General features: G+C 52.0%; 1 protein-coding gene across 4 annotated transcripts in view; it reads right to left on the reverse strand.

Moving 5' to 3' along the window:
• DNM2 (dynamin 2) overlaps window positions 1–24351 on the reverse strand; it is a 54831-nt gene that overhangs the window by 1976 nt on the left and 28504 nt on the right. Inside the window, exons 6-21 of one of the 4 annotated variants that reach the window (XM_077261995.1) lie at window positions 24128–24288; window positions 23160–23302; window positions 22778–22913; window positions 22433–22500; window positions 22210–22348; window positions 18490–18576; window positions 18111–18181; window positions 13089–13140; window positions 12552–12563; window positions 10999–11112; window positions 9162–9271; window positions 8377–8488; window positions 6524–6688; window positions 6206–6441; window positions 5875–6123; window positions 3680–4976 (exon numbers count right to left, since the gene is read on the reverse strand). In XM_077261995.1, coding sequence (XP_077118110.1) covers window positions 4907–4976; window positions 5875–6123; window positions 6206–6441; window positions 6524–6688; window positions 8377–8488; window positions 9162–9271; window positions 10999–11112; window positions 12552–12563; window positions 13089–13140; window positions 18111–18181; window positions 18490–18576; window positions 22210–22348; window positions 22433–22500; window positions 22778–22913; window positions 23160–23302; window positions 24128–24288 — 1925 coding nt within the window. In that variant the 3' untranslated portion in view covers window positions 3680–4906. Of the gene's footprint in view, window positions 1–3679; window positions 4977–5874; window positions 6124–6205; window positions 6442–6523; window positions 6689–8376; window positions 8489–9161; window positions 9272–10998; window positions 11113–12551; window positions 12564–13088; window positions 13141–18110; window positions 18182–18489; window positions 18577–22209; window positions 22349–22432; window positions 22501–22777; window positions 22914–23159; window positions 23303–24127; window positions 24289–24351 lie in introns of those variants that run through there. The other 3 variants (XM_077261997.1, XM_077261996.1, XM_077261998.1) reach the window with 3 other exon arrangements.

Below are 24351 nucleotides of genomic sequence, written 5' to 3' on the forward strand. Positions count from 1 at the left end.
TCTTGTCTTGTAGGGTTTTTTTTTTTTTTTTAGAAATTAGTGGAAGATTTGACTAGAAAAATGTTGAGTTGTCTCCAAATTCCCAGATCTCGATCCGATTGATCATCTGTGGGATGCGCTGGAAAAACGAGTTTGATCCAAGGAGCAACTTGTATGACAAAATTAGTAAATCAGGCGGTTTTATCTCAGGACCAATGTGTCACAGCTCAGTCCTATTCCCTTCCTTAACGACGATGGAAGGGAAATACCAGACAGAACCCAAGGACGGGTCTGGTGAGGATTTGTGAAGAATGAAACCCCACTGTAAACGCATTACGGGCAAGCTCTTGGGTTTTGGACAAGGAATTTTGCAGCTCCTTCAAGCTCGTAAGAGTTCTCCTTGTTGTCTCACTTGCTAGTTCTTCCATTGTCCGGTCATTTTTTAGGATGACCCAGTTTATTTTACAGTACTATGTAAAAGCTGCATTTAGCTCAAATACAGGAATGGCGTCCCTCAGGGGAAGGAATCTTTCCAACCATTTGATCCTGTGAGCCAACATCCGACCCATTAATGAGCCTTGGGATATGCCAAAGGGCCACCATACATATTAGCCCAAAATCGATGAGCTCGGCTAACAGCCTAACATGGATGGGGGCCTCCCGACCGTTTGAAGAACAGACTATTGTGGACTGCATATATTTTGAAGGAAATAAAAATAGTAGGTATCCGAAAACAGAATCAAATCATTGCCATATTCAATCCAAACCCTTGAGATCATACAGTCATGACAAATAGTTAGACATTTACCAAGATCTTATTGATTAGAGATCATAAGGTTTCTTTTTATGTTTCTAAATGTTACAGAAGGGGGCTCTCTCAATAGCCCTGGAGAACCCGATCCATTGATACCGGTGTAATTCTTCACGTGTCCTGTGGGGGAGCTGTAGGGAAACTGAACACTTAGAACCAGCTGATCACCAGTAGTAGGACATTGTGTGATCAGGACTCTTCTAAGAAGTAAACAGGATGAGGCCAAATAGAAAATGTTACAAGGGGCGAGTGTAAGTGTCACACTACAGCTCTGGCAAAAAATTAAGAGACCACCAGATCAAATCCCTGTCATGGGCAGCCCAATCTCCAGACCTGAACCCCATTAAAAACCTCTAGAATGTAATCAAGAGGATGATGGATAGTCACAAGCCATCAAACAAAGAAGAACTTCTTACATTTTTGAGCGACAAGCAGTGAGAACGACTGGTGGAAAGCATGCTAAGACGCATGAAAGCTGGGATTAAAAATCATGGTTATTCCACAAAATATTGATTTCTGAACTCTTCTGAGATAACACATTAGTATTGTTGTTTCTAAATTATTATGATCTTGTTTTCTTTGCATTATTTGAGGTCTGAAAGCACAGTGTTTTTTTTTTATTTTGACCATTTTTCTTTGTCAGAAAATAAATACAAAATTTATTGCTTGGAATTTCAGAGACATGTTGTCAGATGTGTATAGAATGAAAGAACAATTTACATTTTACTCAAAATGTCTGAAAAATCAGACAAACTGAACATTTTGCAGTGGTCTCTTAATTTTTGCCAGAGATGTATTTAAATAATGCTCACTATGGGTGGAGTTTTTGGTTAAAATGTACAACCAAGGTGTAATAGTTGATTCAAGTCGCACCTCTGTGTCCTTCACTGTGCTTTTGGGGACCTGGGGACATCACTATGATGGGCAACATACAAGAGTAAGCAGAGAGAAGGAAAATGATCAATAAGGAACCCTTCACAGCCATTTGGCTGAGGTACAGACTAGTATTGCACATACATAGATGGGGTAAAAGAGCAAGCATCTTATTTTTACGATATAAATCAATAGTAAACCTCAAAATGAGAAGCTTTGTAATCTATTTTAATAAGAAATCTTTCTCCTCCAGGATTCATTTTCTACTTAAATTCAGTGGTAAAATATTTTCAGTGTACACAGTGTTTCCCATTACGGAGATAGAAGATGACAGTTGGTGCTTTTAAAATTCTATGGAGAGGGGAGGAGCTAGAGACAGACATCCTGCTGAAAAGTTCTCTTGAAATTAGTTATCCATAGAAACTTATTAGCACCAACTGTCATCTCTTGTCTCAGTAAAGAGAACCTTTTTTCACAGGAATGATTTTTCCCAAGAATTGAGAAAGAAGTGGATATCTCTAATAAAAGACATTACAAAGTAAAGGATTTTTGCATGTACTTGTGATCACTTCTGTGGGAGCACGGAGTAACATGATGGAGATGTGGAGTAACAGGAGGAGATGTAGGGGAAGAGAAGTGGAGTAACAGGAGGCGATGTAGGGGAGGAGATGTGGAGTAACAGGTGGCGATGTAGGGGAGGAGAAGTGGAGTAACAGGAGGCGATGTAGGGCAGGAGATGTGGAGTAACAGGCGATGTAGGGGAGGAGAAGTGGAGTAGCAGAAGGCGATATAAGGGAGATGTGGAGTAATAGGAGGCAATGTAGGGGAGGAGAGGTGGAGTAACAGGAGGCAATGTGGGGGAGGAGATGTGGAGTAACAGGAGGCGATGTAGGGGAGGAGAAGTGGAGTAGCAGGAGGAGATGTAGGGGAGGATATGTGGAGTAACAGGAGGCGATGTAGGGGAGGAGATGTGGGGTAACAGGAGGCAATGTAGGGGAAGAGAAGTGGAGTAACAAGAGATGTGGAGTAACAGAAGGCGATATAAGGGAGGAGATGTGGAGTAATAGGAGGCGATGTGGAGTAACAGGAGGCAATGTAGGGGAAGAGAAGTGGAGTAACAGGAGGAGATGTAGAGTAACAGGAGGCGATGTAGGGGAGGAGATGTGGAGTAACAGGAGGCGATGTAGGGGAGGAGATGTGGGGTAACAGGAGGCAATGTAGGGGAAGAGAAGTGGAGTAACAAGAGATGTGGAGTAACAAGAGATGTGGAGTAACAAGAGATGTGGAGTAACAAGAGATGTGGAGTAACAAGAGATGTGGAGTAACAAGAGATGTGGAGTAACAAGAGATGTGGAGTAATAGGAGGCGATGTGGAGTAACAGGAGGCAATGTAGGGGAAGAGAAGTGGAGTAACAGGAGGAGATGTAGAGTAACCGGAGGCGATGTAGGGGAGGAGATGTGGAGTAACAGGAGGCGATGTAGGGGAGGAGATGTGGAGTAACAGGAGGCAATGTAGGGGAGGAGATGTGGAGATGTGAAGAAACAGGTGGCGATGCAGGAGAGGAGATGTGGAGTAACAGAAGGCGATATAAGGGAGGAGATGTGGAGTAACAGGAGGCAATGTAGGGGAAGAGAAGTGGAGTAACAAAAGGAGATGTGGAGTAACAGAAGGCGATATAAGGGAGGAGATGTGGAGTAGTAGGAGGCAATGTAGGGGAGGAGATGTGGAGTAACAGGAGGCAATGTAGGGGAGGAGATGTGGAGATGTGAAGAAACAGGTGGCGATGTAGGGTAGGAGAAGTGGAGTAAAAGGTGGCAATGTAGGGAAGGAGATGTGGAGTAACAGGAGGCGATGTAGGGGAGGAGATGTAGGGGAGAAGATATAGGGAGGATATATGGAGTAACATGAGATATAGGGGAGGAGATATGGAGTAACAGAATACAGTAATAAGAGACAATAATTACACACCCATAGTAAAGAGGCAGACACCCAGAAGAGAAATCACCGATCACCAGGAGAATAAAGTTCCCTTTATTTTAGTTTATTAATAAGGTACAGATTCGGGAAGGAAGAATATTGTACAGTTTTTCTCGGTGGTAACAAACCAGCTGCTCCTTACGACTATAAAAAGATCAGTCACAGAGTCCATGACGCTTCCTCTCTTCCTACGGGCGATGAGATGCAGACATGATCGGAGCCTCCTCAGTGGGGCAGCGGGTGACCTGACCCCTCGGTGCCCCCGGGCACTGTACCTATTCCAGGCCTGGTACTACATGCCCCTCTCTATATATTACCCCGGCTGCCCCCAATGTGTACGGCGGACATTTGCACTTGGCTATTACTCTACAGACTGCTTGTCCCGGGGCAAGGGGGGCTGCAGGATTTCTCACTTTCGGAGGGGACACTTTCCAGTCCTTGCCCCCATTATGCTGCCATATCCAGCTCCTAGCAGTCTGTAAAGTTTTATACCGCCAGCGCCCCCATGAGGTGGACTCCGCACCATGCCCGCCTCTCCACCCCCTCACCCGTAAAGCATACAAGGCACTGATTTATAGAGAATCTCAACTCTAAAGTCTCAAGGAAAAAAAAAAATCTTCGGGGAATATAAGGTTTTATAGCGACTGTTAAATATATACGAAAATTAATGCAAATTTTTATCTTTTTTTTTTTGGGGGGGGGGGGGAGATCCAAAAACTGTACATGAGGATAGAAACATCCCAGCCCGCGCTCGGAATAGGCAGGGCCTGGGTGGGGGGCACATCAGGACTTACTGGGGGTCTTTACGTTCCACTTTACCCCCCCCCCCCCCACCTTGAATTTAACCCTGTATTTCTCTCTTATCTGACATCAGATCATACATTTTGCTTCTCATTTAACCCTTGCAGAGCGTATGGGCCACCGCCTGGGGCCCTCCAGCTGTTGGGAGGAAACTACAACGCAGCGTGCTGGGAGTTGTAGTTGCCTCCAACAACTGAAGAGCCGTCAGGTGACAAATGCGTGCGTAATAGATAACGGTCGGCCGCCATTTTCGGGAAGCCAGTGCCAGTCAGGGATCACGTGGAGGTGTATGAAGTCTAGTCCTAGCAGACTGGTCGGCGGCAGCGTTGGTGGTGACGACAGCGGGGACAGATTAGGCACCAGGGTGGCATTACAGTGTCTGTGCGCCCTGCGCGAAAATCCCCGGCTCCCAAACAAGGATTGCAACGGCGGAAAACTTTGCTCTAATCTCCCCCTCCCGAGGCTTAGTCTAGTAGGGAGGGCTCTGCAGGTCGAATAATGGTGGGCCGATTTGGGGCGGCGGGAGGCCTCCGGCTGCAAAAAGAAAAAAAATGAAAAAAGGGAAGAAAAAGGGGCAAAAAAAAAAAAAAAGGAGAGGTTTTAGGGATGTGACAGCGAAAGAAAGATATGGTTAGAGTGTGGAAGACGGATTCCAGCTCTCTGTACATGAATCATCTCTGTGCCCCACGGGTGCACGGCCCAAATATAGGGACCCCTTTATATACAGCAATTAACCCCTTCAGGACCTTTTCTTACAAAAGCCTTTTTTTGTTTTACATCGCTGCTATAGATCTATAGTACTGCACTATACAGGGAGGTATGGGTCTTCTAGGACCCTCGGCCTGGCCGTAGGATTACAGAGAGGGCCTTCACCATTGCCCCAGCTGCTCACGTCCCATCGGAACCCCCCCCCCCTGATCAGGCAGAGTAAGGCCCGAGGGGCGTTTCAGGCACCCCTGGGGCGGCAGGCATTTAAGGGACTGGCAGCAGCCTTAGCACCAATTAGAGGAAAGCTGGCAGTGTAATCATCTCCATACACCCGCTACATCGTGTAATAGGGGCGGCATCAGAAACAAGCATGATGTCATAAAGGGGGATGCCCTTTTTAGTGCCCTTTAATATAGGCTAAAGGGTGGCTTTTGTTTGGTGGATCCACGTTCTCCACCTCTCCAGGATATGATGGGATTTGTAGTCTCACTACACCCTTCCTGGGACACATTTTTCCGGCACTGATGCCGCGTAGGGATCTACAAAGCTACTGGAGGAGTTGTGGCTACTGGACGGGGGACCCGCTGCGCCCCGAGACCCCCGGTGTATAGATAATCAGCGGATCATTCATCTACAGAGACGCCGCGCTGCAGTGAGCTCCTCCACACTTTGGCTTCATCTATAGGTCACAATCAGCATAGAAAACAGAGGGGGTGCTACTCACCTTGGCACTCCGGGGGGCACACCCGGGGGTATACGAGCCGGCCGGTTTGGGATCTGTGGAGGTGCAGAGAATGGGTCGTTGTTAGCCGTGGGGAAGGCAGCCACGGGCCCTGGGCGGGACGGGATGGGTGGATACAAGTTGCCTCCTGCAGGTATGGGGATAAGCGGCGGCCCGGGAGTCGGACCCCTAACTGCGGGCGGGCGGCTTGGAGGCATAATGGTGGACACCGGTCTCCTCTGTACATTCGGGCTGGGGGAGAGGATAAAGGAAAGACATTACTTGTGAGGTTCTAGCACAGAAGCTTTGTGTCACGCGTGAGGCCGGCCCGGACCTGTGGCCGCTGCTGGAGTTCTGCAGCCAGGTGTCGTCCACCGGCGGGGGCACTGGGGTGGTGATGGTGCTGGTGGTGATGTCCCCGATGATGTTCAGGGACTCCTTCAGTGCGTGGTACATCCTGAGCATCTCGTCCCTGCGCTGGGCCTGGTCCGCAGACTCCTCCATCAGGCTGTTCTGGTCGGTGGAGGAGTACAGGTACGCCAGCAGCTCCGAGTGGATGAAATCCTTTGTCTGCAGGAGACAATAAAACAGGTGACTGGTCACGGGGCAGTGATGGAGGCCGGTGCCCGCCTGTCCGCCCGCACCGACTCACGTTGTTGATCATGAGGTGCATTATGGTCTTTGGCATCAGGTCCCGGATGGACTTGTTGATAATCGCCATGTACGAGTCCACCAGGTTTCGGATGGTCTCCACCTGTCTCTCCAGCTGAGGGTCCATGGAGAACGTGTTTTCCTGGACGTCGTCCTCATTCTCGGTCTGAAGGTCGGAATGGAGAAAAAATAAATAATCAGTGTCAGTGTAGCATCCACACTACTCCCCCAATCTGACAGGACTACTACCCACAGCATGTGCAGGGCACCCACACTACTGCCCCCAATGTGACAGGACTACTACCCAGAGCATCCACACCACTGCCCCCAATGTGACAGGACTACTACCCACAGCATGTACAGGGCACCCACACTACAGCCCCCAATGTAACAGGACTACTACCCTCAGCATCCACACTACTGCCCCCAATGTGACAGAACTACTACCCACAGCATCCACACTACAGCCCCCAATGTAACAGGACTACTACCCTCAGCATCCACGCTACTGCCCCCAATGTGACAGAACTACTACCCACAGGATCCACACTACAGCCCCCAATGTAACAGGACTACTACCCACAGCATCCACACTACTGCCCCCAATGTAACAGGACTACTACCCACAGCATCCACACTACTGCCCCCAATGTGACAGAACTACTACCCACAGCATCCACACTACTGCCCCCAATGTGACAGAACTACTACCCACAGCATCCACACTACTGCCCCCAATGTGACAGAACTACTACCCACAGCATCCACACTACTGCCCCCAATGTGACAGAACTACTACCCACAGCATCCACACTACTGCCCCCAATGTGACAGAACTACTACCCAGAGCATCCACACTACTGCCCCCAATGTGACAGAACTACTACCCACAGCATCCACACTACTGCCCCCAATGTGACAGGACTACTACCCACAGCATGTACAGGGCACCCACACTACAGCCCCCAATGTGACAGGACTACTACCCACAGCATCCACACTACTGCCCCCAATGTGACAGGACTACTACCCAGAGCATCCACACTACTGCCCCCAATGTGACAGAACTACTACCCACAGCATCCACACTACTGCCCCCAATGTGACAGAACTACTACCCACAGCATGTACAGGGCATCCACACTACTCCCCCAATGTGACAGGACTACTACCCACAGCATCCACAGTACTGCCCCCAATGTGACAGAACTACTACCCACAGCATCCACACTACAGCCCCCAATGTGACAGGACTACTACCCACAGCATGTACAGGACACCTACACTACAGCCCCCAATGTAACAGGACTACTACCCACAGCATCCACACTACTGCCCCCAATGTGACAGAACTACTACCCACAGCATCCACACTACTGCCCCCAATGTGACAGAACTACTACCCACAGCATGTACAGGGCATCCACACTACTCCCCCAATGTGACAGGACTACTACCCACAGCATGTACAGGGCACCCACACTACTGCCCCCAATGTGACAGGACTACTACCCACAGCATCCACACTACTGCCCCCAATGTGACAGGACTACTACCCATAGCATCCACACTACTGCCCCCAATGTGACAGGACTACTACCCACAGCATCCACACTACTGCCCCCAATGTGACAGGACTACTACCCACAGCATCCACACTACTGCCCCCAATGTGACAGGACTACTACCCAGAGCATCCACACTACTGCCCCCAATGTGACAGTAATACTACCCACAGCATCCACACTACTCCCCCAATGTGAGAGGACTACTACCCACATCATCTGCAGGGAATCGCCCAATGTGACACGGCCGCACTCAGTCAGGTGGGGTGAGAGGTTGCGGGCCGCTCACCTGGTCTTTCTCGGGGTAGACCCCGGCTCGGAGGAATGAGGCTTTCCAGCTGTCCACGTCCTCCTGGGAGTCGCAGGAGAGCTCGATCTGACGCAGGTCCTTGTACACGTTCCTGGAAAGGCAGCGGAGGAAGAGGTTCAGCCTCCTGTGCAGAGACCCCCAGCCCAAGAGCAACAACTGCAGGGTCAGACACCACAGGGCATGTACTTCGCAACCATGGAAACACAGGGGTCTGCATAGGGGCTGCATGCACAAAGCGGCAGGAGCGTTTTAATCAAGCTGCTTCACTTTTTAGTTTAGATGTGCTGGAGCAACAAAGTCCTGTGAAGATGCTACGAATTCTTTGGTTTTATGTCTCGGAACATACAAAAAAAAACTAAAACCATCTGCTCCTTAGAAGGTCTTGTCTTACAAATCGGTAACTACAACCTCCATCAATCATCATCATATAATGATGACACCATGTCATTACTTATTAACCAAAAACTAGATAAGCACACAGAAGCAGCAGGTGAAAAACTGAGGCCTTTAGAGTCTGAGCTATAGCTCTTGGGTTTGTTTTTTTTTGCAATTTCTGAGCATTGCACGCCTGAATTTGCTGGGTCGTCCACTCCTGAGTGTTTTCCCACTTGGCGTTACGTTATCAATGTATGATGGACTCCAAATTTTTTTTTTTTGCGCTCTGGCTCCATGACCCTTTTCCGGATTGATGGGCAGCAACAATCGCTTCTCCTGACGGCTTTCCTCCTTCGTAATGTGTCCGGTACCTTCTATCTACCACTCACCGCTGCTCAGTGTTGAAAATAGCAAAGATATGTTTATTGGACATGAAGCCCTTCTCCACGTCTCGGATCTTCAGGTTGTCCAGCGGCAGCATGTACTTCTTCTCTTTTTCCTGCAGGGGGCACGGAAGAGCCGGTCACTGTACGGCGCAGACATGACGGCGGCGTGGAACAATGTGAAGCCTCATTGCTCAGCACTGGCGGGAAACTTACTCATTTTTAGTTTTTCTTTAACTTTTAATAAAATGGTGAAAACAGAACCAACACTTGTGCAGGTTGTTGGTGTTCCCCAATGCGAGCATTCCCGGGATGGAGAACGAGGGGTTAAGGGAAAGGGAGCATATGTTTGGGCTGGAGACGAAACATCTGGAATGGTTTAAGTGCCTGGGAGGATTTTTGGCCCCGTGAAGGGTGATGGAGGCGGTGGGTCCCCCCACCAGCGGCCTCCTAACCCCTCCTCCCGCACTTCCTGCAGAGCCACAAATGTGTTCCCGAACCTCGGAGCAGTACGATGCCACGTCATGGGCAGCCCGGACGACCCTGCGGCCGCTCTGTGGCTCGGCCGAGGATTGGCGAGATCTGCGACTACAGATGAAAGGTGGGCAGCAGAAAATAGCGTTTAGACCTGATGGGCACGACGAGGGGAGCACGGCGCGCTGGTGGGCACGACGAGGGGAGCACGGCACGCTGGTGGGCACGACGAGGGGAGCACGGCACGCTGGTGGGCACGACGAGGGGAGCACGGCACGCTGGTGGGCACGACGAGGGGAGCACGGCACGCTGGTGGGCACGACGAGGGGAGCACGGCACGCTGGTGGGCACGACGAGGGGAGCACGGCACGCTGGTGGGCACGACGAGGGGAGCACGGCACGCTGGTGGGCACGACGAGGGGAGCACGGCACGCTGGTGGGCACGACGAGGGGAGCACGGCACGCTGGTGGGCACGACGAGGGGAGCACGGCACGCTGGTGGGCACGACGAGGGGAGCACGGCACGCTGGTGGGCACGACGAGGGGAGCACGGCACGCTGGTGGGCACGACGAGGGGAGCACGGCACGCTGGTGGGCACGACGAGGGGAGCACGGCACGCTGGTGGGCACGACGAGGGGAGCACGGCACGCTGGTGGGCACGACGAGGGGAGCACGGCACGCTGGTGGGCACGACGAGGGGAGCACGGCACGCTGGTGGGCACGACGAGGGGAGCACGGCACGCTGGTGGGCACGACGAGGGGAGCACGGCACGCTGGTGGGCACGACGAGGGGAGAACTGTGCTCTAGTGGGCACTGCATACTGGTGGGCACGACGAGGGGAGCACGGTACGCTGGTGAGCGCACTGCACACTGGTGGGCACGACGAGGGGAGCACAGCACGCTGGTGGGCACACTGCAGAGGAGGGAAGGACAATGCCAATAATTAACAAGTGGGAAATCAGTATGATTGCATTTGCATTTTTCTGGGAGGGCAAATTGGGCATGGCTTATAAAGGGTTAACCACAGCCTTTTGTCACTTTTGGTCGGGCTATAGGTGCTGGTGTCTGTGTGTGAGGAATCGCCCCCCGACCCCGAGAAGCCCCCTGCGGAGTGACCGACATGGATAGTCTCCGACCCCGTTCTCCCAGTGTTCAGACTACGTGTTCGTTGGACACAGAGTGAACAGTAGTCTACACACTGGTTAAACTGGGACGGAGGAGCGCAGAGGATGAGGACGAGGCTCGCGCCGCCCGCCGGGATTGTGCACACGTTGTGTCATTGATGGAAACCATATGGATTTTAAATAAAGAAAAAAAAAAAATGTGTACACCCCCCTCCCTCTATTCCTTCCCCGTCTGGTTTGTACCTCCTCGTCCTTGTACCAGGACAGGGACTCCGCCGTCAGCACGAACCAGTACTCCTTGGAGCCCCCCTTCATGATGCTGATGTTATTGATGGTCAACCAGCCCCTCCTGATGACCTGCGGAGAGAAAAAGGGGGAAGGGGGGGAAAAAAAAAAAGTGGAAGATGGGGGATGGGGAAAAAGGAAACATCACTTGGGGGTCCTAGGCAGTTGGAGGGGGCAGCATTGCTTACACAAAAGGCTCTAGGACACGGGCGGCCATTCTGTCGTATACCCAGTGATGGGTGACCTGAACGCCGGGGCGGGTAAGTTCACAAGTCTTACATCACAGACACCAATCACTGGACGGGGGTCTAGGGTGAAGTTAGACGAAGCCCCTCATTAGCCGTGGCGGCCAATCAGAACTCAGCTTTCCAAGATCGCAGAAGTGATCTCTGATTGGACGCAGCAGGCAAGAAAATGGCTGTTTATGCAGGACGGCTCTGACGTACGAGGCCTCTGCTGGAGCGACACTTCTCACCAAACTGTCCCAGGATCCTGAATGGCAGCCTTAGTAAAGCTGTCCTCCAGAAGGAAGCAAAGTAGGGCATTCTCCTTCCTTCTGGAGGAGAGCTAGCTGGCATGCCATGACTCCAGAGATGTGTCAGTGTATCGCCATTCAGGAGTCTGGGAAAGTGGACGACCACATTAGAGGTGACCCAGAATGGGGGGGTCTGGTCTATAAGAGCCCCGTGATACTGACGGCACTTACCGTGCGTGGTCTCACCTCATAGGTCCCGAGGGGACGCGATTACTTTCCAAACCTGTTACGCCACAGAGTGCGGCTGATGGAAGAGCACATGACCGGCCAACCAAGCGCACGATCACTTACGGCCATTCCTGGCACACCAACAAGGGCGGAGCATAAATCTAGCACCCGGCACCGCGCCCATCACATTCGCCCCTTCCTGCACCCTTCCCGTAGAATCATTGATGCCCACATTGTCCTTGTGAAGCATGCAGGGCACTGCCCGTCTGATTATCAGACCACCAATCGGACGGTTGGCACAGAGTGAACGGATATAAAGGCGAGGGGGAGAGGGGGACGTAAGCCAAGAAGAAGCCGCAGAGTCAAAGCAGTTCTGATTTCGATTTCGCAAAAAAAAAAAAAAAAAAAAAAGATGAACCATTCCTTGGCCGAGAAAGGAAACCACGCACTGGTATGGATAACCCTGATCGGGCATGGAGGAGACCATTAAAGGGGTCCTCTGTAATAGTTTTACTTTAAAAATGGGCCCAATATAAAAATCCCACACAACTACCGGAGCATGGAGTGGCTCCTCCGTAGTGCTGCCGGGGTCCTCCATGGCTGCTTCTTCTGGCGGGCGGTGGCAAGTTTCCATCAGAGTCATGAATGGTCACCTTGACGCCGCCACCAGCAGACGAAGCCCTGAGTCCTTTTGTTGTAGGGTACACGAGCGTGTGCTTGTCCCCCCCAATGTTACGTACCCCAGTGATGCAGTGGTTTCCATTCCATGGGCAAAGCATGGCCGCTCTCATACGCAGCACGTACTTACCAAGATCTCTCCCTGAGTTAAGTATAGCAGCAGTCACAAGATTAGGGGCGCGGGAGCGCAGGACAGGACAAGGGGGGATTATGGCCAGAGAGACAGTTATGAAGGGAAATGGAGAGAAGTAACAAACAGGATGAAACAGCAGCAAAAAAAGAAACAAAAAAAGAAGGAGAAGAGGGGGAGAAAATTACATGCAATTAATATACAGTTAATATTAAAACTCCCATCATCCCCAAACAACAACCAGGTCAGTGGCGAAATTATGTGTCCATGCGAATCGTGATCTCACAGATGCACATGCACGGTGCGCAGAGGACGCGGGCGCAGGGCAGAGACAGGACAGAGGGCGAGCCTGCAGCTCCCTGGGTACAGTGGGGGAGAAGAGACCCGTGGCCTGAGACTTGTAGTTCCACAACAGCCACAGAGTGGGGGTGCAAGAAAGAATGAGAGGGCTCCTGCACAGTCAGGGATGGCGGACATTGGGGACCCGGCCCTGACAGGTGTGATAATGGGTTACTGCCAGTGGGCCTGGACAGTTACCTGGTTGGGGACCGCCCGCTTCTTGTTCAGTTGCGTGCTCCTCTGTTGTGCACTACAGGAAAAAAAAAAAAACACAACATACAGCAGGTGAGAGGCTAATGGCCGGAGCTCAACGAGCAGGTAAAGGGGTTGTCTGACGCAGGAGGGGAAGAAAGACAAAGGCTCTTAGGATTAAAAAATGGAGGCATGATCACCTGCCAAGGGCACTGTGGATCCAGAGCAGGCCTCTCCGAAGTCTGCTCCAGTCTTAAAGCAGTGGGCAGATGACTGGCGGATGGCGTACTCTTCTAGTCACCTGCCCGCTGCTGCCTGTCACAGACTGCAGTGGTCCCGAGACTTACGATTGGAGCAGGCATTTCTGTGCTGGACCCACGGAGCTGCTGGCAAGCAATTATGCCTCCATTTAAAAAAAAAAAAAAATAATAATCCTGAAGTGCTAGAGACTTTTTTTTTTTTTTTAAGTAGTAGTGGTCGTATCCGGTATTACAGCTCAGTCCCGTTCACATGAGGGTGCAATACCGGACATGGCCACTACTGGAAACCTGGCACTGTGCCCAATGAATGGATCAGAGGAGAGCTGCAGCCCCTTCAGACACATGGAGGTCACCAATTTTGGAGTCCCCCTTAAAAGCCCAATATACTAGACTAGGGTACAACATTTTTACTAAAGAACAATTATAAATAAATAGTGTAGGTCTCTTATATATTCACCTCCCTCCCACCCTGCACCCATCACGCAAATGGCGGTCCTCTATATCTCACAAAACCATTTTACCTTTTTATCATCACAGGTTTTATTGGTCCAACTTTCCTTTTTATTTTTCATAACTTAACTTTATAGGGTTTTTTTTTTTGTTTTGATACAGAGCTCCAAATCCCCTGCGCAGACAAAGAAAACGATAGGATTCTGTATTCCTGCAGCTGCCACTAGAGGGAGCTCCCTGTATACATTTTATACAAGCAGCTCCCTCTAGTGGTGGCTGCAGGTAGGATCAGCGCACTACTTTCAACCCTAGACGCTCTTTAAAATGACGGGGGCACAGTTTTGACTTAGTACTGTGGTCCCTTAACAGCTTTTCCCTGCAGAGCAGCGCCCCAGGATCTTGTAGTACGACCTCGCACAAGCACATGGGGCGATGTAGCAAATCTCTGCACAGCCAGGGAACCAGGGGAGGGCGCCACTGTGCACGGTAAAAAATAAAGGGAGGTCCTCATTCATTCTCTGGATAAGTGGGGGTCCCAGAGGTCAGGACCCACCAATCATGAAACGATGCCATATCCTAGGGAGATACTATAAGTTTACTAAATAGAAAACTCCTTCAAGATGGTTGTCCAGGATTGGAAAAACAGAACCAGCGCAGCCTCTGACCAATGGCTGTCTGTGGTATTGCAGCTCCACTACATTTACTTTCATAGGGCAGAGCTGCAATATCGGAGACGACCTGCGGTCAGGGGTGGCGCTAAGTTAACGTGATAGGGAACGCCTATGACTGACTGCAGCAGCATGGCTGACGGCCTCCCCCTGCTTTACACTGCAGCAGCATGGCTGACGGCCTCCCCTGCTTTACACTGCAGCAGCATGGCTGACGGCCTCCCCCTGCTTTACACTGCAGCAGCATGGCTGACGGCCTCCCCCTGCTTTACACTGCAGCAGCATGGCTGACGGCCTCCCCCTGCTTTACACTGCAGCAGCATGGCTGACGGCCTCCCCCTGCTTTACACTGCAGCAGCATGGCTGACGGCCTCCCCCTGCTTTACACTGCAGCAGCATGGCTGACGGCCTCCCCCTGCTTTACACTGCAGCAGCATGGCTGACGGCCTCCACCTGCTTTACACTGCAGCAGCATGGCTGACGGCCTCCCCCTGCTTTACACTGCAGCAGCATGGCTGACGGCCTCCCCCTGCTTTACACTGCGGCAGCATGGCTGACGGCCTCCCCCTGCTTTACACTGCGGCAGCATGGCTGACTGCCTCCCCCTGCTTTACACTGCGGCAGCATGGCTGACGGCCTCCCCCTGCTTTACACTGCGGCAGCATGGCTGACGGCCTCCCCCTGCTTTACACTGCGGCAGCATGGCTGACGGCCTCCCCCTGCTTTACACTGCGGCAGCATGGCTGACGGCCTCCCCCTGCTTTACACTGCGGCAGCATGGCTGACGGCCTCCCCCTGCTTTACACTGCGGCAGCATGGCTGACGGCCTCCCCCTGCTTTACACTGCGGCAGCATGGCTGACGGCCTCCCCCTGCTTTACACTGCGGCAGCATGGCTGACGGCCTCCCCCTGCTTTACACTGCGGCAGCATGGCTGACGGCCTCCCCCTGCTTTACACTGCGGCAGCATGGCTGACGGCCTCCCCCTGCTTTACACTGCGGCAGCATGGCTGACGGCCTCCCCCTGCTTTACACTGCGGCAGCATGGCTGACGGCCTCCCCCTGCTTTACACTGCGGCAGCATGGCTGACGGCCTCCCCCTGCTTTACACTGCGGCAGCATGGCTGACGGCCTCCCCCTGCTTTACACTGCGGCAGCATGGCTGACGGCCTCCCCCTGCTTTACACTGCGGCAGCATGGCTGACGGCCTCCCCCTGCTTTACACTGCGGCAGCATGGCTGACGGCCTCCCCCTGCTTTACACTGCGGCAGCATGGCTGACGGCCTCCCCCTGCTTTACACTGCGGCAGCATGGCTGACGGCCTCCCCCTGCTTTACACTGCGGCAGCATGGCTGACGGCCTCCCCCTGCTTTACACTGCAGCAGCATGGCTGACGGCCTCCCCCTGCTTTACACTGCGGCAGCATGGCTGACGGCCTCCCCCTGCTTTACACTGCGGCAGCATGGCTGACGGCCTCCCCCTGCTTTACACTGCGGCAGCATGGCTGACGGCCTCCCCCTGCTTTACACTGCGGCAGCATGGCTGACGGCCTCCCCCTGCTTTACACTGCGGCAGCATGGCTGACTGCCTCCCCCTGCTTTACACTGCGGCAGCATGGCTGACGGCCTCCCCCTGCTTTACACTGCGGCAGCATGGCTGACGGCCTCCCCCTGCTTTACACTGCGGCAGCATGGCTGACGGCCTCCCCCTGCTTTACACTGCAGCAGCATGGCTGACGGCCTCCCCCTGCTTTACACTGCGGCAGCATGGCTGACGGCCTCCCCCTGCTTTACACTGCGGCAGCATAGCTGACGGCCTCCCCCTGCTTTACACTGCGGCAGCATGGCTGACTGCCTCCCCCTGCTTTACACTGCGGCAGCATGGCTGACGGCCTCCCCCTGCTTTACACTGCGGCAGCATGGCTGACGGCCTCCCCCTGCTTTACACTGCGGCAGCATGGCTGACGGCCTCCCCCTGCTTTACACTGCGGCAGCATGGCTGACGGCCTCCCCCTGCTTTACACTGCGGCAGCATGGCTGACGGCCTCCCCCTGCTTTACACTGCGGCAGCATGGCTGACGGCCTCCCCCTGCTTTACACTGCAGCAGCATGGCTGACGGCCTCCCCCTGCTTTACACTGCAGCAGCATGGCTGACGGCCTCCCCCTGCTTTACACTGCAGCAGCATGGCTGACGGCCTCCCCCTGCTTTACACTGCGGCAGCATGGCTGACGGCCTCCCCCTGCTTTACACTGCAGCAGCATGGCTGACGGCCTCCCCCTGCTTTACACTGCAGCAGCATGGCTGACGGCCTCCCCCTGCTTTACACTGCGGCTCGGCTTCTTCATACCAATGAGGGATGACAAGCTGCAGCCAGAATGGCAGAGAAAAAAATAAGGATGGCTATAGATATGAGATAGTGGGAGGTCTGACGGTGACAGACGCCCACACCCCCGACATTAGGACGGACAGACGCCCACGACACTCGGACGGACAGACACGCACACCCAACCCTAGGACAGACAGAACCCTCCTCCCGACACTCGGACAGACAGACACCCCCCCCCCCCTGGACAGACAGACCCCCCCCCCCCCGGACAGACGGACACCCCCCCCCCCCGACACTCGGACAGACAGACCCCCCACACTCAGGTGGCACACGTGATATACCCACCCTGGAACGAGCTGCTCGGTATAACAGCTGGGATGTGACAGAATGAGGGAGCAAGACAGCGACGGCCGTGAGGATGGAGAAAGAGAGAGAAGGTGCAGGTGAAAAGTGACAGCGAGAAGAAAACCAGGCGAGACGAGACAACACAAGCACGAGGAGGCCGGAGAACATGGAGACGACATGGCGGCACTACACCAGCCCTAAAAGCAGGACAATGCTAATAATCCGCAGCCTGGGCGGTCAGGGCATGCTGGGGGTTGTAGTTGGTAGGACAGCCCAGGCTGCAGACGGCCGGGGACACACGGACACACACCATTCTGTACTGGGGAATTACGAGACGTCAGACCGTGCGAAGAGGCATCATCTGGACACAACGTGCAATGTGGGGAAAAAACACGTGTTAGTGACACAATCCACCCACCCACGAGGTCATCATGGTAGGGCGGTATAGGGGCGGCATTTCTGGCTCAGCTCAGTATGAGGCGGCACATCGCTCCATTATCTCCGGGGGTCTGACCTGTCCCCCCTGCTGTGCTTTTACCTTGTCTTCCGGGGCCTAATTACAGGGGCTTTAAAGAGTAACCATCATTTAAAAAAATAATAATATATTAGGCGTTGCCTTTCGGTGGGGGTCCAGGTGCTGAGACCCCCAACAACAGGTCAAAACACTGTTCTGAAGTGCACAGTGATGGTATGAGTTGACTCAAGACCCGGTCCAACAGGTTGGTCAGTATTGTGACCGCTGTTCCAGCCCCTGCTCACCAGTAATGATTGGCAGCGGTCCTGGTCTCCTGAATGGCTAGAAGCAGGGCTGGGTATGGACCCTCTCAGACACTCAAAATACATTTTAAAAAGGTTAAGTTCCCCTTCTGACGGAGCGAAAAGACAGTAAGAAAGGTTATGGATAGCAGCAAACCCATGCGGTCACCTCACCCATCGGGGTCTGAGCCAGGACACGACCAGGTGAGGAAGGGGCACTTACTTGGCAAACCCGATGAAATCTTCATGATTAGTGTTGATGTAAGACAGCTCGATGTCTATCAGTAGGAGAATCTGCGGACACAACACAAACGTGAGCAGAAAGTGCAACACGCTAACCAAAACAACCCCCAAAATCATAAAACTGTCTTTATCGGCCATATTGGCTATCATGCAGCTACTTTTCTGCCACCCGGTCAACAAAGGGTTCAGCTGGAGATCCCTGGTTTATTTAAAGGGGGTATCTGGTGCCGTCCAAAATGGAGACGCAAGCACAGAAGTGAGTGGCAAATAGGTGACGGGAAGTAGCCAACTTCTCCTCTTCCTAAACTTTTACCAATATGGCGGACGTACCCCCCAGATGAGACCCTGGGAGAACATACCTGCTCTTTAGTTTTTCCTTCCCTCTCTCGGATGTATGTCGTGACGATCCTCTCGCTCTCTTCTCGAAGTCTGGGGTAAGAAGCCAGCTACGCGAAACAGAAGGAAAAGATGGCGACGATCAGAATCACGTGGACTCGGTCGTGTGTGCGGGTACCAGGGAGCGGACGCTCAGCCGTGCCGGCATGCATGGGTGACATGATGGATGGCGGATAGTTCGCAGAAACATCAAGCGCCGGCTTATTTTAAGGGGGTTGCACAAACCTACTGGTCAGAAGGGTGAAAAACAAGGAGATCTCAAGGCGACTGCATGATCAGATTTAAAGGGGTTGTCCAGGTGAATGCTGCTGATGACTGGTAAAGGTCCGACATGCCTGTGACTTTAAATAGAAGCGGTGCTGCAATAACAGGCAGCAGCCAGCAGATGGCACTACAACCTCTTTAATTTATGGGGAACTCTGGTAGCAAGTGTTCCATTTCCCTACACTGCCCCCGCAGGGAGAATAAAGTATTACACGTCTCTAGGTGGCTGCTCTTTGCACTAATATTGCAGAATTCTACCCCCCAAAAACCCCCCACATTTTTCCTCAATAATAGAATGACCAGATAAGTCTGTTACCGGCCCAATCGCACCGACCCGGAGAATGGCGCTGCCGGGTCAATGAGTGCCATCAAGCTGGAACACTTTGGCAGAGTTGCACTTGGATTTCTCCCCTCCGTTTTTCTGTGCATTTGTATGGTAAAATTTATGGCACCAATTAAGACTACAACTTGTACCGTACACAAAAGAAAAAAAAAAAAAACCTTAAAAGCACAAAAATGTCACGGTCCTTAATGAAAACCCCTCTCAGAGTCGGAGCTGCTGAGCTCACAGACTGGCAGCAGCGCCGGCGGTGTGACGTCAACACTGCAGACAATAACAGACAGTGGAGACTCGGCGTCGGACCTGGGGAGGGTGAGAATGCAACACAATGGCGACTCCCCCAGTCTATACTTTGAGCATTCTCCTGGCAGGAGACGGTTGCAAAATGCTCATTGGAAGGGGCTGCCGCTGAGACCCCAGCAACGGGGCATCGTTGTATTTGGGGCGCTGCTACGCACAGAACCACTTAGAAGGCGGGAGATGACTCAGCGCCTCAGTCTCTTCATCCATAGCATGGTGGTGAGGGGGTCAGTACTCGGACGAGTCCACTGGCAGCCCGGCTACTTGCAATACCAGATGCAGGAGTTGGTCAGGAGTGGCGCCATTTCCCCCCTGAAGTGGCGTGAATGAATGATTAGCGGATGCTGGAGCCACACAGGCGGCTGTGCACGGGGACGGATGGTTGCTTAATGGCAAATATATGTATGAAGACAAACGCGGGCGGCCGATACCACTGCCCCTCTGTATACGGGATGGACACCAGCCCAGCACCACTCTATGGCCGGGGCTGGGAGGCTGCCACCTAGAGGGCAGAGGCCGTAAGTACGTCTCCATACATATACCTCAATGTGTTCTGAAGATGGAGACCACGGATTACATTTACCCTCCATCTGAGGCACCAGCGGCACAGAGAAGGGAGAAGTAAAGAAGAGGTTAATGTCATTATGGCCCGGGGGGCAAACAGACCACTCATCCACACCACACCTTCAATAATTCATTGCATTAACCCCTCAGGAGAGCAGAACATTTTTGCATTTTTCATCGCCCCGAGATGTGGGGGCTTCATGGCGGCATCGTCCCGAGGAGGGGACATGACTCGCACTCATCTGCTTTGTCCGGATCCCTGGGCCCAAACAGCCGAGGGCCTAATACAGATGGAGACGTCATGTCCGGTCAATGACCCCACGCCTCCATTACATGAAGGTGACGGAGAGGGAGAAGGAAAGAGGGCGGACATTACAGAACGGCCGTCACTTGTGGAGATCAGACTGACGTTATAGACGCGCAGCCTGAGGCGGCACCTCCGACCCAAGGAAAACAGACTGCAGGGCGACACACGGGAGCGCAGACTACAGAAACAGCCGGCGGGGAGGAAGATCAGCCTGAGGGGACAATATGGCTGCCGTCACTCTGCACTTCCCAACACAGGGAACTGCAACTTGTTTATCTACAACCAGAGATGGAAAACCTGTCCTGACCACGTCCTGCTCAGACATCTGCACGAGGACAGAGCCATGAGCCGTAGGCCAGGGACAGGACCCTCACCTGCGGGAAAAAGATTCTATTCACTGACAGCAAGCAAGAGTTATAAGGGCAAGGGCCCAGCGGGACAGGAGGGTCAGGGGCCCAGCGGGACAGGAGGGTCAGGGGCCCAGCGGGACAGGAGGGTCAGGGGCCCAGCGGGACAGGAGGGTCAGGGGCCCAGCGGGACAGGAGGGTCAGGGGCCCAGCGGGACAGGAGGGTCAGGGGCCCAGCGGGACAGGAGGGTCAGGGGCCCAGCGGGACAGGAGGGTCAGGGGCCCAGCGGGACAGGAGGGTCAGGGGCCCAGCGGGACAGGAGGGGCCCAGTGGGACAGGAGGGGCCCAGCGGGACAGAGGGGCCCAGCGGGACAGAGGGGCCCAGCGGGACAGTTCTCTCTCTCTATATATCTATCTATCTATCTATACACACGTCTATAACTTGATTTTCTAGATCTGATTGCGGTTGCTGAGATCTATAAAATACTGTACGCATACCGCACATTACATAATACCATACACCAACACATTATGTAATACTGGACTCACACACTATATAATACCGTTTACACACACAATGCCATACACATACTGTACATTATATAATACTGGACTCGCACACATTATATAATACCGTATACACACATACAATGTCGTACACATACTGTACATTATATAATACCATATACACATTATATAATACCGTATACACAATGCCGTACACATACTGTACATAATATAATACCATATACACATAATAGAATACCGTTTACACACATAATACCGTATACACACACAATGCTGTACACATACTGTACATTATATAATACCATACACACATTATATAATACCGTATACACACATACAATGCCGTACACATACTGTACATTATATAACACCATATACACATTATGTAATACCGGACTCTCACATTATATAATACCGTATACACACACACAATACCGTATACACACAATGCCGTACACATACTGTACATTATATAATACCATATACACATTATATAATACCGGACTCTCACATTATATAATACCGTATACACACAATGCCGTACACATACTGCACATTATATAATACCATATACACATTATATAATACCAGACTCTCACATTATATAATACCGTATACACACAATGCCGTACACATACTGTATAATTAAATAATACCATATACACATTATATAATACCGTATACACATGCAATGCCGTACACATACTGTACATTATATAATACCATACACATTATATAATACCATATACACATTATATAATACCGTACACACACTATATAATACCGTATACACACAATATAATACCGTATACACATACAATGCCGTACACATACTGTACATTATATAATACCATATACACATTATATAATACCGTATACACACACAATATAATACCGTATACACATACAATGCCGTACACATACTGTACATTATATAATACCATATACACACACTATATAATACCGTATACACACATACAAATTGCACACCCCTCGCTCGTGGCGCAGGAGCGCTCCTCTCAGCAGGCTCACCTTGGTCGTACATTGCCTCACAGTGTTAATCAGTTCCTGGATGACCAGATCCACACATTTCAGACATGGCTCCTTCAGTTTCACCACCTGCTTCTTCACGATCGTCTCGAAGGCCATATCAGGGGTAAAGAGCCCTGTCCTGTGGGGATGAGAGAGAAGACTCAGGGGACGGCGGGGCGAGGTTTGGCGGAGCTCCAGGCACAGGTGCGAGGAGCCCGCTCACCTCACGCCGTGGATGTTCTTGATGGCGTAGCTGATTTCTCTTCGCAGATCCTTCTCGTCAAATTCCATCTGCAATAAGAGAAAAAGGCTTATACTTTGGGGTTCTCAGATATGGAGAATGGTGGCTAACGCAGAGCTCTCAAAGTAAGCCAGCTGGACCCCCAAACTGTCAGAGACCCCCCACCAATCCCGAGGGCTGTGGTCCCACAGTCCTCTGTATGGGCAAAGCAGTGGAGCAGAGTAGATGTGCGACTACCTCTCCTACACATACGCTCCATTCACACAGGGGACTGCGGGACCCCCTCCTCATCCCAGCGATTCCCACCATATCAGAGCCTGGCGTTACCTTCACAAGCTCAAAGGGAAAGCGTTCATGGAAAATGCGGTTAATCCTGGCCCCTCCGGACAGCTCCAGCGTGTCCACCTGATCGCCAGAGCCTTCAATTCTCTTCTCGAAATCCACGCCGAGCTGCTGCACCATCCTGGACAGGAAAGGCTCGGTAACCATTGCATTCATTTTTATTTTTCTACATTTAGTATTAAATGCACTAATGTTTGTCAGATTATTTTTGTCTTTTTCCCGTGAGTTGCGATGTTCAATTTTAATCTTTTTTTTCTTTTTTTACATTTATATTTATTTTTTGCTATTATCTGTTCAAAATGTATAGAGAAAAAAAAAGGGTAAATTGTGGCGCCGCCTAGTGGCAGGAGATGGCTGCGTCACTTACTGGAGGAGAGCTTTCGTCTTCCTGGTGGGATCGTCCGGGCGGAAGTTCTTATATTCTTCCACCTCCTTCTCCAGGGAAAGCATCTGACTCTGCAGCTTACTCCTCAGCGCCGGCAGCGTCTCCCGGATGTGATTGGTCAATTGCTAGAACACGAGAGGAAAAGGTATAAAGGGTGAACAGGACGGGGAGAGAAGTGATCCCGGAGGACGACACTCGGACGGCGGCTTCCCTTAGTATCGCTGACTGAGAATATGTCATGGATAAAAAGTCTGCATGGAAAAACTAAAAAGGTCTACAATAAGGGGACGTGGACAGACACACAGAGGAGTCCGGAGACGGGGGGGGGGGGGGGGGGACTCACAGACGGACACAAAGAGGAGTTCAGGGACTGGTGGAGATGTGGACGGACACACAGAGGAGTCCGGAGACGGGCGGGGACGGACACACAGAGGAGTCTGGGGAGAGACGTGGACGGGCACACAGAGGAGTCCAGGGACTGGTGGAGGCGTGGACGGACACAAAGAGGAGTTCAGGGACTGGTGGAGATGTGGACAGACACACAGAGGGGTCCAGGGACCGGTGGAGATGGGGACGGACACACCGATGAGTCCGAGGGGGGGGGGTTGGAGAGATGAGGATGGACACACCGAGGAGTCTGGGAACGGGGGAGAGGGGAACCTGGAAGTACAAGCAGTGCAGTCCAGAAAAAATGGGGGGTGAGGGGGTTGAAGACATGGATGGACAAAAAGAGAAGCCAAGGGTGGGGAGCGGTGACAAACAGAGGCGTGTGGGGAGGTGACTGACTGACAGGGTGTTTATGCTGCAGGACTGGCAAGGATCACAGGATCGTTGAGTGAAAGCATAAACTACGGACAACCTCGAACACAGCAAAACTTCACTAGAAACAACAAATTATGCAAATTACAGCCCAACCTAAAGAAATAGCAGAGCCGCCGATAGGATTGTACCTGGTTTAAGCCCTTCTGCAGATGCGGAGTGCCCATCCTCTCGGCCATGTGGCGGTAACCAGGATGAGACAGGAAAAACTTCCGTTCTGCCGCCAAGGCGGCCCGGATATCTTTTTTACCATCTATGTCCTTCTGGCTTCTGTTCACCACTCCAATATAACCTGCGTAGGAGACAAATCACACGGGTCCTATGATCCAACATGCTCCAAACCTGGAGAAGAAAA

The sequence above is a fragment of the Ranitomeya variabilis genome, chromosome 5 (assembly GCF_051348905.1).
Source record: "Ranitomeya variabilis isolate aRanVar5 chromosome 5, aRanVar5.hap1, whole genome shotgun sequence".
Taxonomy (NCBI): Eukaryota; Metazoa; Chordata; class Amphibia; order Anura; family Dendrobatidae; genus Ranitomeya; species Ranitomeya variabilis.